Genomic DNA, 19,532 nt, shown 5'->3' on the forward strand with positions numbered 1-19,532 from the left:
GTAGAGTTGTCTTTCTTTCATTGGTCTACAAAAACGTCCGCGATCTTTTAAGGAAAACTTACTATACCCATTCTTTACACCTAGAAAAAGATCACTTGATACGTGGTATTTGGAAAGCTATATAGTATTAATCATTATCAATACTATACATATATATCATACAGATTACAAAGGTACCTTACACCATACAATTTAAACGAATATCTTAGGAGTTATCGCGAGTTAAACATTCCATTTCGTGCATATAATTTGTACGAAATGTTAAAGATGCTAACTTACTTTCTATGCATCTTGCTCGTACTCGCATATTAGTGCAAGCGAGATGTATAGAAAGTAATTTACGTAGACGTGACCGAATATGTCAATGTCAAAACTGGTGGTAACCGTAAATATGTTTACATGAAAATTGTTGACCGACTGACATACATAGAAGTAAACAAACAATTTATAGAAACCGTTGCTATGCAAATATAAAGAGGGTTCCATCTGCTACTAGTACTGTGGACCCTCAAAATATAGGTACGTAACCAATTTGTAAAATTATCAGAATGACAATAAAGTAATATTTCAATAAACTAGTCACGTGGTTCAGTAGGGTGACTATAAATGTTAATAAATATCGATTTAATGTACTTGTAATTAATTAATCTAAGGTAGAACTAGTGCTTAGTGATTGTCTGAGAAAGTTTTATTGGAAAATGTTTCGATTTACGACTTATTATCATTATATGCTTTTATTTCAATATGCTTATATTTAAATAATAAGCATTTACGGATTCTTAGGATCTTTTTTCCTTTTAGGGGTTTATTTTGGCAAGCACCATTTTTCTAATATTTATAATATTATAGTTGGGGACTTAAAAACCAGGGGTCCTGTTTTTCGTCGGTTGAAACGAAACTGCGATTGACCCGACGAGAATTTGAGTAATGGGTAGCTACCCGCTAACCCGCTTCGCTGTAATCCGGGTTCTATTCCTATTTCAAATCTCGAAATTGACTATCTAAGCATATCGTTTTAAGATACATAAACATTAAATTAGGGTTATAACAAAATAGGTAATAAAATACCTACCTACCTAATTTAATTTAGAAAGCGAAAAACAACCTCAAGTTTCCTTTTCGCTTATCTCATAACTCGTGAAGTGACCTACGCTTTATCTACATTGAAACCGAACGCAAGCCGCAATAGAAAACAAATACAATATCCACCCCACGACGTCCCCACTGGTTGCTCGAGTGTGTTGGCCAAAGTTTGTGCGGCGTGCGATCGATCGGTGCGCGCGCAACTACCCGCTTGTATAAAAACCCCAGCGCATACCCCCGATCAGCACAATCGCTGACGAACGCCGCGCGTTGCCGCTCGCCTGGGGCGCTTTCTCTTCTCTTCTTTATTCGTCTGTCTTCTATGCCGCGTGGGTGGGCCGTCTGATGCCGGCGCCGCGATGCCTCGCTGCCTCATGGCCAAGAAATGGAAGGCGGCTCCTGCGGCGGAGCTGGAGGAGACCGACGAGGAGATCGACGTGGTGGGGGACGGGCGCGGCCGGAGCCCCGCGCCCGCCGCCACGGCGCCGGGGCCTCCGCCGCGCGACCCCGAGCCCACGCTCCTCTACAACGGTAAGCGCTGCCTTGCGACCGTCACCGTCCTGCGTCACCTTGGAGACACTATCATACCCCGCGCGATCCCAAAAACACTATGTTGCTACCAAATGTACACGTGCTTACGACGTTTCTCTTTTGAACTGCGCTTACAACTTACGCGTTACTATAAAGTATTAGTGTTGGGCAAAAACGTAGTTATCTTATTAAGATGTCAAATTCAATGCTAAAATAACCAAGTCAAAAAATCGGGTTTTACTCTTAGTCAATATACACGCATAAAATATATTATGACATCGTCAAGTTACATGCGTGACAATACGGTTTATACGCCAATAAATAGCGTATGATAGTGTCTCTATTGTACTTGTGTTTTCTATATATTTAAGTACTTATATGTACTTAAATTTTGCCTGCTGACGTTTATCAGACCATCCTTTTCATTCGTCATTATTTGGAAAGAGACAAATGGTGCTGTATTTATCGAAGCAAGCTTCTATGATATATCCTATGTAATGAATTTCATGTAAAAAAGGCCTAAAAAGGTAAGGTCCCAAAAAAGGTAAGTAGGTATTTTCTTGTACGTATCACTAGGTAGTTAAGATTTCGATAACACCTTCGCATCACCAAAGTGAACGGAAACTAAATGTTGGTTTTCCTTTGAACCACTCATATCACTATATGAACCTGATATTATTATAACTCAGTCAAAACCCTATATTGTTTCTACCTGGCTTAACTGTTTTCATACTAAAATAATAAAAATAACTTATTGGTTCTGTGTTTTGGAGTAGTTTAAACAACTCGTAGAGATATACCTAATTGATTTTTAATCATTATTTCTGAACCGTATTAACATAAATTGACATAATCAGAGCTTAAACGCTATGGATTTAATTAGGTGGATACACTCAACGTCAATAGTAGCGGATCAGACTACGCATCAAAAGTATCTACCATTCTCTTATAGGTTATCAAAAAGAGATGTATCTATGAAGAACAATTGGACTTCAGCAGATACTTTTCAACGCAAACTGTAGGGATTATATGTCTAGTTTGAAAACTATTCAGTAGGTAGGTAGATACCTTTTGCGTTTTGTTTTAAATCAGCTTTCTCGCGGCTAATGATGATCCTTATGACAGTGAATTTTTATATGGTGCAGCCGGCACGTAAAATGTTAATATTTTTTTAGTATAGCCTAATAAAATAACATTAATTTAATTTTAAGTGCAACATTTCAGTAACTAAAATATGGTTGTAATTTGACGTAACTGGTGACCGAAGAGCTGGCGGCTTCCTCGCACAACGTATCAGTATTGCGATACAACGAGGAAATGCCGCCAGCATCCTTGGTACAATGCCTCAAGGGCCTATTTTAGATATAAGCTAGTTATAGTAATCATCTGTATATATCCATTATGTATATTGTTATTGTCAATAAATAGATTTTTCAGTACGAAAAATATGGTGAAAATATTTGTTTTAATTTTTTTTTAATCGAGCCCATCCTAAGGCGACTTGGAGTAACTGTCATAGGGATCATCCTTCTTAGCGCAAGGTATTTTTATCCAAGAAATCAAGGGTAGGAAAGCGATCTCTTAATATGGCAACACTGATATTAAGAATCAGTTTCCCATACTTATTTACTTGGATAAAAGACAAAACTGTCGGTCACTGGTTCCTGTGGGTCATTCGTACCACTACGTTGTTATTGTTCGTGAGTACGGTAAATTGTTTTCCAAAATATGTTAATCGTTCCGGATATCCGGGTGCATCTATATTCATTTAAAGCCTCCACGTAATCGAACGCTTGTACAGTAAGGAACTGACGTTGTTAAACGAGCTAGGTGTTCAAAATTATCTGGCTACAACTTTATTGTTAAGAGAGTAAGAGCGTGTGTGATAATTTTGAACACTTAATCCGTCTAACTACTGAAAAAGCTTTATATTCGCTTACTTACAATCTTTACGCTAGCTTCATTTTTTACTTTAAGCTATGCCTAAATGCGATCGTATTGCGAATTTGATTTTTATGAGACTTAAAACGTCTCTTGCATATGCGAGGTAAATCGTAGTCACAATAATCAGTCTACTTAAAGTGGTCGCGACTCTATCGTCTGGTATCGTGACTGCCACTTTCTAACAAGTAGGTACCTACATATATGTGAGTGAGTAGACATAATTAAATTACGTAATTAAAAAGAATTTTTTATACCTTTTCGTATACGAACTTTTTAGATATGAATAGTAAAATTAAATATAATTCAGTCAGTCTTCAAGTTCCATTTTTAATTTCGTTATTCTGTCTAATAGCTTTAATATAGTTTATTTATACATAGAAAAAAGTATAAGAAAAGCTGTGATGCAAAATTACGAAATATTATAATTTAAGTTTATTAAATGCGGTAATGATACCGGAGGATAGCAGATCATTAAAAATATAGACCAGTTTTAGTTTAAAATTTTCATTCGAGGAAATCATGTCAACCTTGTGCTTCTTATCCTTTGAGCAAAGTACTGGCCAGCCCTCTGGTCACCTGTGGCATCTATAAGGCGCGCCGCTAGGCCCTTCTAGCCCCCACGGCCCCAGTATTTCGATCCCAAACGCCTTGAAAATGTAGCTACTGCCAAGGATCGCGTATTTTAGACGTTTGATGTCTACGGCCGCGGATTCGGCACGCCCAGTATCACTGCTGGTACCAGGAAGATGGGACGGCACAAGGGTGTCAACTCAAACGCTCTACGAGTATTCACAAAAATTTATGAATCCAATTTTTTTTTAATAGCCTTTTTGAGTGTCCCACTGCTGGGCCAAGGCCTGTCCCCTTGATTTCCACGATTCCCGATTTGGTTTTTCCTCCGGCCAGTTGTTCAGGAAGCTGTCCAGGTCATCCCGCCATCTCCGCCTGGGCCTGCCGCTCCCACGTCCCTCTACCGGCATCCACTTGGTGGCTATGCTAGCCCACCTCTCTGGGTGCATGAATCCAAATATTCAAGTTTATTTGTAAAACTATTAAAACCAGTTCGTTTTACAATAGACATTCCATTCTGTTTGTAAACTATTAGATAGTGGGAGATTTTTATATTTTTACCTGTAGAGATATCATTATAAAATCATTCGTGGCAGGTATTTTTTGGCTCGCTTTTGCATATAGCTATCCGATATTATTGCAATTGATTGTCTTATCGTTTCGTTCCCTCATAAACAAAGTGATAAAATTGGTGTACGCCATAGGTACATCGCATTAATTTGTTATGGCTTGTCAACAGATATTACTATCATTCACGGAGCTTCCCAGCCTGAACAGCGTAATCTGACGCCAGTCACGCATAATTATTACAGATATCGAGGTCTTTTTATGATGGATAGTCCGAACGCCCAGAACTAACTAACTTTATGGGCTCTCTGTTATTTCTGTCTATCGATAGTGCATTTCGTGTAAACTTGGATATTTCGTATCATAAATATCCACTTTTATAACTTAGACCAGCGATAAATTAAGGAAGACTACATTTTCACACAAAGTGGTGGTTTATGGTGAGTCCCATGGGGTAATTTGTTTAGTATGACCATTGTAACTGGCTATGACATGACATAACAAACACATTTTTGACTATTAAGATCACGACCCCAAAATCAGCCACTTATACGTCCCTACCTAGTACTATAATTATGTAGTCGCGTGCTTTAAAACGTGTGTGCGGCCGAGCGCGAATCACGCGTGTTTATGGCTTGTAACTTAAACACGTGGATTTCTCGCGATTATAGTGCTTATTAATTAACGTTTTGATATTAAAATTGCATAAGCTTTTTAAGACATTCAGCTAGGCGTTGTAAAATATATTCCGTACAATGCCTCAAGGGCCTATTTTAGATATAAGCTAGTTATAGTAATCATCTGTATATATCCATTATGTATATTGTTATTGTCAATAAAATTTGTACTTCCATAAATAAATAAATATTGTAGGGACATTCTTACACAAATTGACTAAATCCCAAGGTAAGCTCAAGAAGGCTTGTGTTGTGGGTACTCGGACAACGATATGTATAATATACAAATACTTAAATACATACTCAGGAACAAATACCTAAAATTACAATACTATAAAATTAAAAACTGTTATAAAATATAACTACCGCGGTAAAATAATAACACTTAGGTACTAAGTACAAAACCGAAAGGTAAAAAAATTGGCTCTAACCGCCGTCAACAGGCAAAACATTTCTGAGTTTTAAATTTAATTTAAAACTCACAAGTGCTCTGCCTGTTAACCACCAATAAATCGGTGTTTATTATGTGAGAAATAAGTAAGCTTGCTATCTTAATAATTTGGACTACCATACATTTATAAACAATATTATATCATTCGATACTTCTAAATCATTATTGTCCGGAAAATCAAGCCCAATTAAGTAGATGTATGTACCTACATTTTAACTAAAAGTCATTTTTGTATGTGTCACAATACGTATAAATAAATAAAGGCAAAATAAGGTGCAATTATATAAAAATAAAATCGACTTCATTCGGGTACATTTTGTCAATTTTAAAACCACCACTGTATCCGGTTTGGACATAAAAACTTTCACAAAACGCATTTAGCCCGTAGCTATAGTATAATAATTATATGTCTCCATGCATCCTCGGCATAGGGGACTGTCTATGACACCCACCTGTGATACATATATCTCTGTACCCATAATACAAGCCATATTGAGCTTACTGTGGGGCATAGTCATTTTGTGTAAGAATATCCAATATTTATTGATGTATTTTCACGTTTTGAAATCCTCGTTGCGGATGTATGCGGGAAAATGAGGGATATAAATAAAAACTCTTCCATATTGATCCGACGGTTGTTTTAATTTAATTTTTCTAGTTAAAATGAACTAATGCAATATTAAGAATATGTTGATAGAAATCTCGTTTAAAAAATATTATTTATAATCAGGTCCCAATACAAAAAAAGCCATGAAAACCTGTTTTATTTTTTTGTATAGGTACAACGAAATCAAACTCTTGAGCGTTTAACAAAAACAACAGCGTTGTTCGACTCTTTCCTCGATTTCAGCCGAGTATAATGCCGCATATAACCGGCATTTGGAAATTGTTGAGAAACATTAAAGCAACAGTTTTGCATTGTTGTGAGAGTCAGCTTTGCTAACATTGTATCGTGGCTTCGTGGCTTTGAAAGCGGTGCTTTTGTGCTTCGTCTGTCAACTGTTTCGGCTATGCACTCCTCGAGAACGTTTAGAGAATTAGAACAAGCCATTTCACAGCACTAGTGTCTATGGACAATAGACTAATTGTTGAACGGATGGAAGAATTTAATGGCTTACTCATCGTAGCGACAACTTGTATAGAAAACGCTACGAAGACATTATTTTCCATACATTATTTCTGTTATTGCCATCCCAACTACTCGAAGAATCCGAGATGTCCAAACAGGGCTAATGTTTGGAGCCAATCCGCTGCATTTCAGCACCACGTGAGAGGCTGTTTCTTCAGTCTTCATGCATCCTCGGCATAGGGGACTGTCTGTGACACCCACCTGTTATACTGAGTACCTACCCATAATACAAGCCTTATTGAGCTTACTGTGGGGCATAGTCAATTTGTGTAAGAATATCCAATATTTATTGATGTAACTATTTATAGTTTGTGTCGCCATCGGTCGTTAACCCTTTGAACGCGCAAGAGATCCAACGCAGACATGATTTGAAATCATCAACGACTAATTACTAATCTGACCTATCTAATTAATTAATTAATTCTTATAAACCTTGCGATTGTCGATTTCAGTTACAGTGTAAAAACACATTAATTAACTCTGACATGGAAGTGGCTGCAGCATTCCAAGCTTATTTTTCGAATGTGGCTCGTGATACTACTAGAGAGATCAGATCATCTGCAATGCAGGCTGTACATTTGCTCCATGCCTCTTTGGAGCAATCTGACAGTACTTTTGAATTCAGCTATGTGACCCCACGAACTATATATAAAACATTTAAATCACTAAGCAATAAAAATACAGAAGATCTATGGGGCATGTCAGTGAAATCCATAGGCCATATTATTGAAATAATCACACCTTATTTATGTATTAGTCTCAAATTGGTTAACAATTAATAATTTGCTGTTAATTTCCAAAAAAACTAAATGGATTAGATTCACACTACCTAATGTAAAAGTTACTAGTGGCAGTATATTTATAAATAATGAATGTCTGGAAATGGTGGATAAGACTCTCTTCTTAGGTTTGACCATAGATAAAGATTTGCAATGGAGTCCCCATATATCTTCTCTAGCAAACCGATTGAGTTCAGCAGCATACGCAGTCAGAAGGATTAGGCAACTTACTAACGTAGAAACAGCCCGAATGGTGTATTTTAGCTACTTTCACAGCCTAATGTCATACGCAATTCTAGTCTGGGGTAAAGCTGCCGATATACAAACAATTTTTGTATTGCAAAAAAGAGCAGTGCGGAATATATTTAAGTTAGGGTCACATGTTTCATTAAGAGAACGTTTCAGAGAAATAAATATAAAAACAATGGCATCACAATACATATACGACTGCATATTATATGCTCTAAAAAATTTAGAAACTTGTCATAAAATGCAAAGTGCTAGAAATAATCACAAAATAGCAATAACTAGATCCCGTATTAAGAGAGTAAGGAAATCTTTTCTAGGACAGTGTATACAGTTCTACAATAAGTTGCCAAGGGAAGCACTGAATTTACCATTTCCTAGACTTAAAAAATATGTTAAATCTGGTCTACAGCATAAGGCATATTACACAGTCGGAGAGTATATTAATGACAAAAATGCATGGCCTCCTATAAATAATTGAATGAATTATGAAATGTATATTGGTAGTAAATTGTTGAATTTTCTATTTTGTAATCTGTCATTTATTTTTAATTAATTTATTTATAATGTGCTTTTGACGATTCAAAAGAGATTGTAAAATCCTACTCGAATAAATGTCTTTTTTACTTTACTTTATCGCAGTTAAGAATGTGGCATAAGTCAGTCTACTTAACTAAGTAGGGTTTTCTCACATATTTCTATATTTATAAACTTTAACTTTTCTAATTCCCATGTCGCGTTGCTACGCTTCGCAAATTCCGGCGTGTTAGCACGCGACGCGAACTTGACTCGAACTAACAACCGGCTACTGATATATACATTAGAACTGACGTTTATGAAACCCACCCTCATTTCCCAGCCGACTTCCGTGGTGTACATACATACAGGCACAAGCATTTTACGCTTGTCACGCAGCCTCTAGTGCTTAGGGCCAACACACATACCCACGATACGACGTCGTCTCACGTTGCGGTGTCGTGTAACGTTATGGCGTCGAATCACGGGGCCAACACACATACCCGTATCGTTGGTATGTGTGTTGGCCCTTAGTGCTCGTACTGATTGACCCTTTTGAGCGCTTTAGGGAGAGACGCCGCCAATGGATTTTCATGTTTGTTTTTTCTGTACAGGAATTTATGTTCTTGTTGTAATTTACGCGTCGCCGCGCCGTGCATTACATAAAGCTTACTCGTACCTCTCATTTTTGAGGAAAATATTACTTTCTACCTTATTTAGAATAGAGATCATGCCTTAGACAAATTCTTAGCTTATGATCACCCGTTTTTATCAAATTCAATCGGGAAACGCTTTCGTGGCATTTGTAGTCACTTCATTATTATTGATGACAACAAATCTTGTTTGAATTTTGTGCAATTTTGTGTTTTGAAATGTTTTTGAATTTTGATTTGTTATAATAAGTTTGAAAAAAGAAAAAGGAATCGCTTAGTACCCTCAAAAATATAATTGCACATGAGAAAATGCCGCCAACATCCTTGGTACAATTCCTCAAGGGCCTATTTTAGATTAAGGCTAGTTATTAGAGTCATCCTTTGTATATTGCGCATTCATATTTTCTATTGAGCGAAAGTCAAAAGAACAGGATTTGAATTGCTACAGTCCTTAAAGAAATTCTCAAGATTGCCAAAATTTTGGCAACCGTATTGTTATCCAAAACAGCGGTACAAATTTTCAAAAACTCCGCTCTCTGACCCACGGCATCTTCAGACTGCATTTCAACATACAGGTTACTGTTTTGAAAAGGCAAATGTAGGTTTTCTTCCACGATGATATTAAATTTGTTAATCATTCATAATAAAAAATAAGTAATTTTTCACATTCAACTGGTACCTAATAATTGTGACTCTTAAGTTAAAAAAAATACATAAGCAAAAAGAGTAGAATGAAACAAGACTTGTAATTTTAACAACTGCACCTAATTGTAACAAAATTAGGTACGTGGAACAAAATTTGAAGGTGGCATGACATGTCTTTATTGTGTGACCCGGATAGTAGTCTCTGATCATGGCTGACGTAGTTTCCCACGTACAAGGTTAATGAACTGTGCTACTTTGTTGTTGGTTAACATCTAGACCCTTAAAGGAGGACGTTTTCATTTTATTAAGTGATTTACTATAAAAAATATTTTAAATTTAATTACAAAAATCATTTAATTAAAAAATTACAAGTAAAATAATCTCGTAAGTCGTGTCCGCTCGGTAGCACGCCCAGAAGGCTGGCCACATTGCCCCACTGGATAGCAACGCTGATCTACTGAGCGAAATATTGGCCAGCCCTCCGGTCACCCGATCCGGTCATATGAGGAGCTTTGATAATTAGGCCTCGCGGCCCCAGGTTGTCAACCCCAAACGCCGCAAACATGTAGCTACTACCGGGGGTAACATACATGCAAATTTTTATTTGGCATTTTATTCTAAAGGCTTCAGAATCAGGTAAAAGGTTAATGACCGCTGCTACTTTCTTAACGATATAGATATTTTAGGTAGCCCTCAGAGAAGCGAATGTCATTTTGATTTAATAAATCTAATCTATGTATTCAATAAAAATAGAACGAATTAGACTTATATTAATCTTAATTGGCGTTTTATTCGCAAGGGTTTAGAATTGAAGTAAGTAAATAATTTGCATTATTATCATTATAGTTAATAAACTACAAATCAATTTACAAGTAGAAATTTGAACAAACATACCGCTCCCTGCCGTTCCCGTTGTGTCAGGTACACCCAGCCACAAAATTACCTACACGTTCACTTTGTATTGTATTGTATAAACAATATTGTTTATAGTAAGTCTTGTTTATTCTTCTATTTGCGTTATGAACGTAATGTATATTTATTATACGCGCTTCAAATTTCCAGTGAGTAGCTCGTTCACGCCCTAAACGCGTTTGTTCCGCGTAGCGAAATTCGTAGTCGTTTTTTCCCCCAAAGTGTAATGTTTTCAGGGTAGTCACAATTAGGCATTAGGTAGGTTAGGTTCGTTAGGTAGCTTTAGATGCCCTAAGGGCAAACTACCCAGAAATAGGAGCCCCGCTTGCGGGGCTCCGTCTAGTTACGATTAAGAGGGAATATTTTTGGAAAATAAACGATAAGAAAAAAATTATTATAGGAGCTTTTGGATAAAAATGTAATACATAAGTATAAGTCTCACTGTGCCAGATTCGCTTTTGGACAATAATGCAAGAGGCCTAAGTCTTCTTGTGCCAGATTCGCATTTGGACAAAACTCATTAGGCCTAAGTATTTTTCGGTTGGTCTAGGCATAACGCGAATTAGTCAGACTACGTTTTAGGCAGACCCGGAGAAAAGGCTGCTCAGGAGTATCTAGCCGAAACGTATAAAAATAATTTAAATCAAACATGAGTTACTGATATGATTGATGTATTAGCACTATTAACCTATTTTGTCAGCTACTTGCTCAAACGCATACATGTTATGAAAGCTAGCTTTCATACGTAGCTTACATATAAAGTAAATACTTTTAATGAACAAACTTTACTATTATTCATTTACCATCTTTCAGTTGCCGACGGAACCTAATATCATCCGGAGCATTATCCCCCAAGACACTGACCGCATTTCCCCACTGAATGGCTAAGCTAAGCCTTTGGCTGAAACATGTCTCTGCTTGGAGGTCGCCAGACACACCACGTTTCCGAGAAATTACCTTAATACTTTTACTAGTGTTTTGGATTGTGAAGACAAATAATTGATTAGTTTAAAAAAAATAAAGTTAATTAAAACCCATTTTAATACAGTGGTGGAGTCCGGTGTCAACTATTGAACAAGACCAAAAGACACCAAATGCAAGTAATGTAACAACCGGCGTCATGTAGGGAGCCTTGTGAACCGGACTGCATAAAGGTTAAATCTACCTTAAGTTAAAGGTCAAAGTATCCCTAAAATAGTAACTGTAAGGCCAGTATGGCATATTTTAAAATCCATATCGTGCATGGGATCGCGTGGGAGTAGAATTCATAAATACTTATTCACAAAAATGTTTTTGCATTTTACCTTTATAAAGTCGAAGTTGAGCGTAACCGCAATATTTGCGGCATTATACGGCAAAAATTACCACGTTTAATCGTGTATTTTTTAATCCGGTCCGACAAAGGGTTAACCGAATTATGAGAGAAAATGGATTCATTTATAACAAGTTATTTTTTGCGATGATCGTTTACCTATATTTTTGTAGTTGGAAAGTTTATAATACAACTTGTTTAGTCGGAACGCCCGTCATCAAATTGCAATAAGTCCCTTTGAAAAATAATTATTTTCTATATGATAAAAATTGAAAAAAAAAATGCAATCTTTAAAACTGACTAGTACTTATAAAATACCTTTACCTTTGCTAGTAAAATAATGTATCAGGGCCCTTATTCGACATGCTAAAATTGACGTTTCGTGTTGATTTCCATTTGATGTGAGAAATATTGTGACTTGTCGAATTGCTATTATCACCACCTGTCAGTGAACAATATCCACACTAGAGGCGGGGCGTTGTACCGGAATAGTTTTTGGAACAGGTTATTTGTAATAGACTACTTTTAGCTTGTCGAGTATTTAAAAGTACGGACTTTGATTTCTGAAATAAAACAAATATGAAACTTTTATCACCTCGTACCTCCATTCTTTCCGTTACTTTTGGTAAAATAAAATTTTGTTAACAGATGGTCGTCTGGGTGTCTGTTGTATCTAAAAATAATGTAATAATATATAACAAAAATATGACAATAGATTCATAGCCTTCACTCAAAACGTCACCATATTTCCGACCCTTACCGAAATAATAAGTCGATATTTGTATAAATAATCCTTATTTGTAAGACGCCTAAGCACGGCAAATACGTAAACTGCCTATTGGGGGTCATACTCGTAAAACTGGTATTTTAGACGTACTTTTGGTACGAGTAACAGAGACGTACTTTTGGTACGCAGTCCCAGCTCTAGTCAGGATTCTAGTTGTCAAATATAAGCGTGTCGAATACGTATTAGTTAACTGTCAAATGAAATTAGATCAACGGTAGACTTTTTTGTCGATGGGTATGGCTGCCATGTTTGGATTTATGACATTTAAAAGGGGATCCTAAGGCAGAGAGCAGTTTTTTCTGTACGATTTTGATTCTTCTACTGGACGCAAGATGGAGTTAGCTGCCAAATTCCGATCAGGCTGACGCAACTAGGAAGAAAAAAGTTTTGTATGGAATTTGTTTCGCAAATCATTGCCAACGAAGAAAAAGAAAACGTCAGTGCTATTTATTCTGTCAAGTTTACATCAAGTCTACTGTCAGCCTAATTGCTTTGTTTGTTTTGAAGGCTTCAATGTTTTGTACGGATATTTCGTGTAATTTCTTTATTATTTAGTGAAAAAATCGAAAATAGTCAACCGTGATCAGAGTAAAGAGAGAGTTTGTTACAATGCCAGCGAGAAAACGGTTTACTAAGTGTGAAATATGTGGCAAGCGAGCCACTCGAGAAAATCACGAAAAAAGGGATTTTATGGCGAAATTTCCCTTGGATGAAGACTGGTAAGTATTGCTTTAGATACTTTTGACCTTATTTTGGGTCAGCAGGCTATAAACACATCGAAAATTAGATATTTTACATTATTTTTCGTTGTGAACTAGGGATGTACTATAACTATCGATAACTGTAGTTATATTTGTATATCAGTGTAAATAATTAAATTAAATATGTGAAATTTCCTTAGAACTAGCATGCAATATGTCCATAATTAATTCGTCGAAGATTAATAATGCATAAATTATCTATTACTTGTGCATTAATGGTCATTAGTTAACATATTTTTTTTATCCAGTGATTATTAAAAAAAAAAATCTCTGTTTTTATGATAAATAAAGAAATATTATAGGACATTATTACACAAACTGACTTAGTACTAAAGTATGAATGGCATGTGTTGTGGGTACTTAGACAACAATATATATATATATATACCCACAACACATGCCATTCATACTTTAGTACTAAGTCAGTTTGTGTAATAATGTATATATATATGTACATAGACCTAATTTATAAGTATTTATAAATACATAGAAAATACCCATGTCTCAGGAACAAATATTCATGCTCATCACACTAATAAATGCCCGTTCCAGGATTTGAACCTGGGACCATCAGCTGCATAGACAGGGTCGCTGCCAACAAGGCCAGACCCGTTCTCATGATTAACAGACATATAAATACATAAAAAGTTAAAGCATTGATAAAGGGTTGTTGATAACTGGATGCCGAAAAACATGATTTATAGATGCATATTAGCGCGAAATAATCAGTTGATCATCTCATTAGCAAACACATGGAATATAAACTGTAGATAAAGTCATGTTTTTCCAAGGCTGTATGTTTTCAGATGCAGGCAGTGGGCCAAATTTGTTGGGAACGAAGACCTGATACATCTTCCCATAGAAAAGTTACATTTATTCAAACATGTATGTGCACATCATTATGAAAATCAAACATTTAATAAAATAAAAAAACACGACTTAAAAACTGTTAAAATAATTCGAGTCCACATTAAGCCCGACCAGATAGTAGTCCAATTAAGAACTATCCACTATATAACATACAACTTAAATGTGAACTCGATGCTAACCTGATTTCGAGTACAAAATTTGTAGACAGGAGCCTATGTTTCAACCCTCCCCATTTTATCGATATCGATAAGAATCGTAAGCGTGTAGCGTACTACACTATTTAAATCGCTTATGTTGGTACTATGGTTCTTTGACAGTTCTTTGTCGTACATTTTGGTAATGATTTGCGAAACAAACTGATTCCACTCGCTAGTATGGAAATCCCGTCTCTTAAAACGTAGTGATTATAATGCTCTTTGACAATGACATGCAGTTGCGTCGATGTAGATCTATCATAAAAACGTACATGTGACGCATGTGACAATTGTCCAGGATGAAAAAATATCTTGACAATTAACATAAAGCAATACAATACCACAAAATGTCAACAAGAAAACAGATTTATTATAAAAATACAAATTATATACAAAGCTTCATTTTAAAACCAATGGTCGTGGGTTCTAACCCCGGCTCTTAACAATGTGCATCTTGTAACATGTACCGATTGCTTTTCAGTAAAGTAAAATATATTCTCATGAGGAAGATGGAGTATCCCCAATAAGGTATATTTTCCCCTCTGGGTTAGAAGGTCAGATAGTAGTGAGACAGGGAGATATAGTGAAGAATGCGGAAAAACAAGCATTTATTGTGTTGTTAGGCTAGTTTTTTTTTTTCAAAATTTGAAAACGAACGCAACAGCATGCTCAAAGCCCCCTGTGAGTCAGAATCTGTTAAATTTAGGCTTAAGACGAAACAGGAGCTGAGCCCGTACACAAATTTGAGATTTTTAGGTAAAAGGTAAAAAATATCGCCTTCGCGCTGACGAGTGTGGCACCCCGTACCTAGCTAGAGACTATCCCTTGTGTGTGTACCAACAAACCAAATTTTAGACAAATATGATACGTCTTCTTCTTCTTTGTCGTTGTACTCTTTGCAGAGCGTCGTGGTCAACTGCTGATATCAGGCGCAGATGTTGCTTGCCGTACGATTTCTCGCAATTTTTCGCGGTTGGGGGCCATTCTGGCAAATGCGTTCAGGGGACTCTTCATGGCAGATTTGATTTGGTCAGTCCATCGCATAGGTGGCCTTTTGCGCGGTCTTTTTCCGTTTGCTCTACCCTGCACCACTAGACGCCCTATGGAGTCGTTGTTCCTCCTCGAGACGTGACCGAAAAAACTGAGTATGCGGGTCTTTACGAGAGTCGGAAGGCGCTGCTTGATACGGAGTTCTTTAAGGATGGAGACATTAGTCCGAAACTCGGTCCAGGATATCCCCAGCATTTTCCTCCAGCACCATATTTCTAGGGCGTCTATCGTCTTCTCCTCTGTCTTTCGGATAGTCCAGGTCTCCGCAGCGTATAAGAATATAGGAAAAACGAGGGCCCGTACAAGCCGAACCTTCGTGGTGTTTGTGACGTTTCGGTGATAGGCTACGCTATACGTAAAAACTAGCCAAGACAAATCCTTTATAATTTCAGGATTTTCTACACAGCACAGAACATGGCACCCATATAGATCTCAATTCCGTTGTCGGCGAGTCAACAACGACACATATTCTTAATATTGAACTTAATTGGCTCTTATTTCACATTTATGTTTTAAATTAATTATAGGCATAGACATACCATATCCTATTGTAAGTACAAAGTTTCAGAGCAATCTAGCTAGCCGATTTAAAATGAGAGCGAAACTACATTTGTATGGAGAACCGAATTTGCTGCGGACGCACAATGTAGCATAATCGGATTAGGACCAACCTCGAAATCTTTGTAACAGTCATGAAATTTATTATGTATATAAATTAACGGCCCCTTTTCATGCCCAAACCATTTAACATTTGGGGACCTCGAGGAATCCGAGCCATCTTGGAAAATGTGTACCATCAACACAACAGTCAACATTAAAACTTATTAAATTCTACACAAAAAAGTCCTCGATATCTTTGCGGAACAATACATCTTGTTATAGAGAATACTTGCTGAATCTAAGTTTAACGCTTATACACTTCCAGGGGACATTCTCTTAAAAGGAAACTCGGAGGAATATGAATTCTATTTATACATTTGTACGTGGTCTACCCCAATATTAACATTTTACTCTACTGCGATAAACCAGAAAGAAGGGTTATGGGTGTAAGTACTGATGTTTCAGTACACCCAGTAGCTAGGTATTAGGATACTGGACGGATTTTTTTAAATGACATATCGTTAGATTCCTCTTGCCATTCACAATCTACTTTTACTTGTTCTATTAAAGAAAAATCAATACAGCCGCCTTGAGAGGACTCCGAATATTAAATCATATTTTTTCTTCTAGCGCCTAAACTATTGAGCGGAGTACAGTAAAACAGACATCAGTAGATCCACAGTTAGTATACAAGTGCTATGCAATACAAAGTTACTAAAATTAACGGAAGAAAAAAGTTTAGGGCTAAATAATACGTCATTTAAAAAATCCGTCCAGTATCCTAAGCTACAGGCTGTCCTGAATCCTCAGTACTTATATCTATAACCCTACTTTCTGGTTAAGTTGCAGTCAAGTAAAATATTGATATTGGGGTAGATTATGTACAAATGTATAGTTAAAAGTGGAATTTTTATTCTTCCAAGTTTAGCAAGTATTTTTTAAAGCAAGATCATTTTTTTTCGCAAAGATGTCTAAAACTATTTTATGTAGAATTTTATAAGCTTGAATGTTGCCTTACACGATTATTGAATAAAGAACGTAGATTTAGAGTAAAACGCGAATTTCTCCTGGATGGTCCACATTTTCCAAGATGGCTGCGGTTCCTCGAGGTTCCCAAATGTCAAATGGTGTGGGCATGAAAAAGGGGCCTTTAACGTATATACATACCAAATTTCATGACTCTTCAGACATTTCGAGTTTGGTCCTAATCCGACTGCGCTAATGCCACTATGTACGTAAACTGTAACTGTACTGCGGACTCAACCTTCACGTTATAATTTTTTAAGTATTAACGTTGACATAGTAACGAAAATAATAAACACGTCAATTGAAGTAAACAATAGGTATTATTATAATTATGCAAGAAAATTTTGCAAAATAGGTACATTAATGATTAATATGTAAAACACCATTAATTACTGAATTAAAATTATGATTTTGTGTTAAAAAATATGAGACCAATGATACAGCCCGATTACACGGGCTACATATTAAAAATGATTATCATGGAAACAGTAAATATACACAGGTGAACAAAGTTATAGTAAAATAGGTGCATAATTTCAGAGCTTGCCTGGCCCACCTGTACCACCTACCATGACCACGGCCGTCTCCTACTATTATTTTTTTCTAATACCTATGGCCTTACTAGCGAACAGTATTCCATGTTCTTGATCCAGAATTTAAACCCTCAACTACATATTTGTGGCACTTGGGGTTGAATTTGAAACTCTAGGGCACTAGCGTGGCTCAATGAGAGCGCCTTATATAGGCTTCTGGTGACCAGAGGATCAGCATTGTTAACCAGCGCGGAAATGCACCCAGCCTTCTGAGCACCCTACCGAGCGACCAGAATATAGGGCAAATATTTTATGTATACGTTTTTGACTTAAGTGTTTTTATCATGTTTTATATTTAAACTTACAGATGTCGAACTACCAGCAAAGTTTTTGAAGAGGTGTAGTTTTTATATTTCCTGGTACCAAACTGATACAGGAAATTGGAACATCAGTAAATAATCTACACCGAAGACAATGAAATATAGTCACATAATACTTTAATGCTTTATTTTATTAAAGAAATCGGTAAAAAAAATGTGTTAACTGAAAAAGATAAATTTTATTTTATTTGTAGTTGAATAAAAAAATATGTATTTAATCTCCTTTTAACGTAGGAATTCTCTTTGTGTAGGTACATATAAATAATAGGTACTTAGGTCTTGGTAAGTAATATAGACAGTACAGTAGGTCTTATCTTAATAATTTGAGATCTCATACATGCGTTCCGATATATCTGATGGCGACTGTACATACAATGGGGTCGCGTATACGAGTACAAAGAGCATTAAAATAGTTGTTGATAGACCAAGTGAGCGAGCTACTATGGTACCTATCTTTATATCAATTTTATGCATTATGTAATAGCGCAATACAGAATTTTTTTTTGACAAATGTAGTATTATTTTTATAGTAATAAAGGTTATTCATGAACCATCTCGTAATTTAAAAAAAAAACGGACTTTATCTCTAAATCATATGCCTTATATTTACAGATGTGTTAGGTTACAACTTGGTTCGTGAAAGTGGTTTAGAAGCAACTTGAGACTGGGTGCGGAGTAAATTGCAACAATTTTTTTTACAATTTTGAGCGTTTATAGGAGAATATGTGGAGCGAGCATTATTCGACGTGTAGGTGTGGGTTCAACAAAAAGATCGCATGTCAATAGTTCCTTATTGTCGTTAAAATTCAATTAATAATCGCCTTTATCGACCATCAACTGTGTGGTCACTTTTTAATTGATTGACGTTGTCAGGTACAGTTTCACTACTCGCCGCCGCATTGTTCATAGCGCATTACTTATCCTATCGAATACAAGATGTCGCTGATTCCTGTAAACTTATGTTTAAAAAAAAAAGACGCTTTACTCTATGCCATATATTGTAGGAAAGGAAGGGTATTCCCTGCCGTACGTCAAAAAATCCAAGATGGTGCCCAAGCCCATGGACAATAAAGTCTAGCAATAAAATCAACACTTGTCAAAATTTGACATTAGCAATCCACAGTCAGGTGACAATCAAATCAAACCGAACCACTTCGAGTTCAGAGCCATTTCAAACTATATAGTAGTAATAAACAAAGTTGATTTTTGTTTGATTATTTTTTCTATGAATGAGTTTTGATAGTTCCAAATGATAATATCCACAGTTGATAGAATCAACACTTGATACAATCAACATGCGATAGAATCAAGTGTTG

At 36.3% G+C, this 19,532-nt stretch overlaps 1 protein-coding gene across 1 annotated transcript in view; it reads left to right on the forward strand.

The window, feature by feature from the left end:
- Window positions 1-852: 852 nt before the first annotated feature.
- LOC133524524 (transcriptional repressor scratch 2-like) overlaps window positions 853-19,532 on the forward strand; it is a 69,405-nt gene continuing 50,725 nt past the window's right edge. The window contains exon 1 of the mRNA XM_061860635.1: window positions 853-1,614. Coding sequence (XP_061716619.1) covers window positions 1,443-1,614 — 172 coding nt within the window. The 5' untranslated portion in view covers window positions 853-1,442. The remainder of the gene's footprint in view (window positions 1,615-19,532) is intronic.

This window comes from Cydia pomonella, chromosome 1, assembly GCF_033807575.1.
Source record: "Cydia pomonella isolate Wapato2018A chromosome 1, ilCydPomo1, whole genome shotgun sequence".
In the NCBI taxonomy this organism is placed as follows: domain Eukaryota; kingdom Metazoa; phylum Arthropoda; class Insecta; order Lepidoptera; family Tortricidae; genus Cydia; species Cydia pomonella.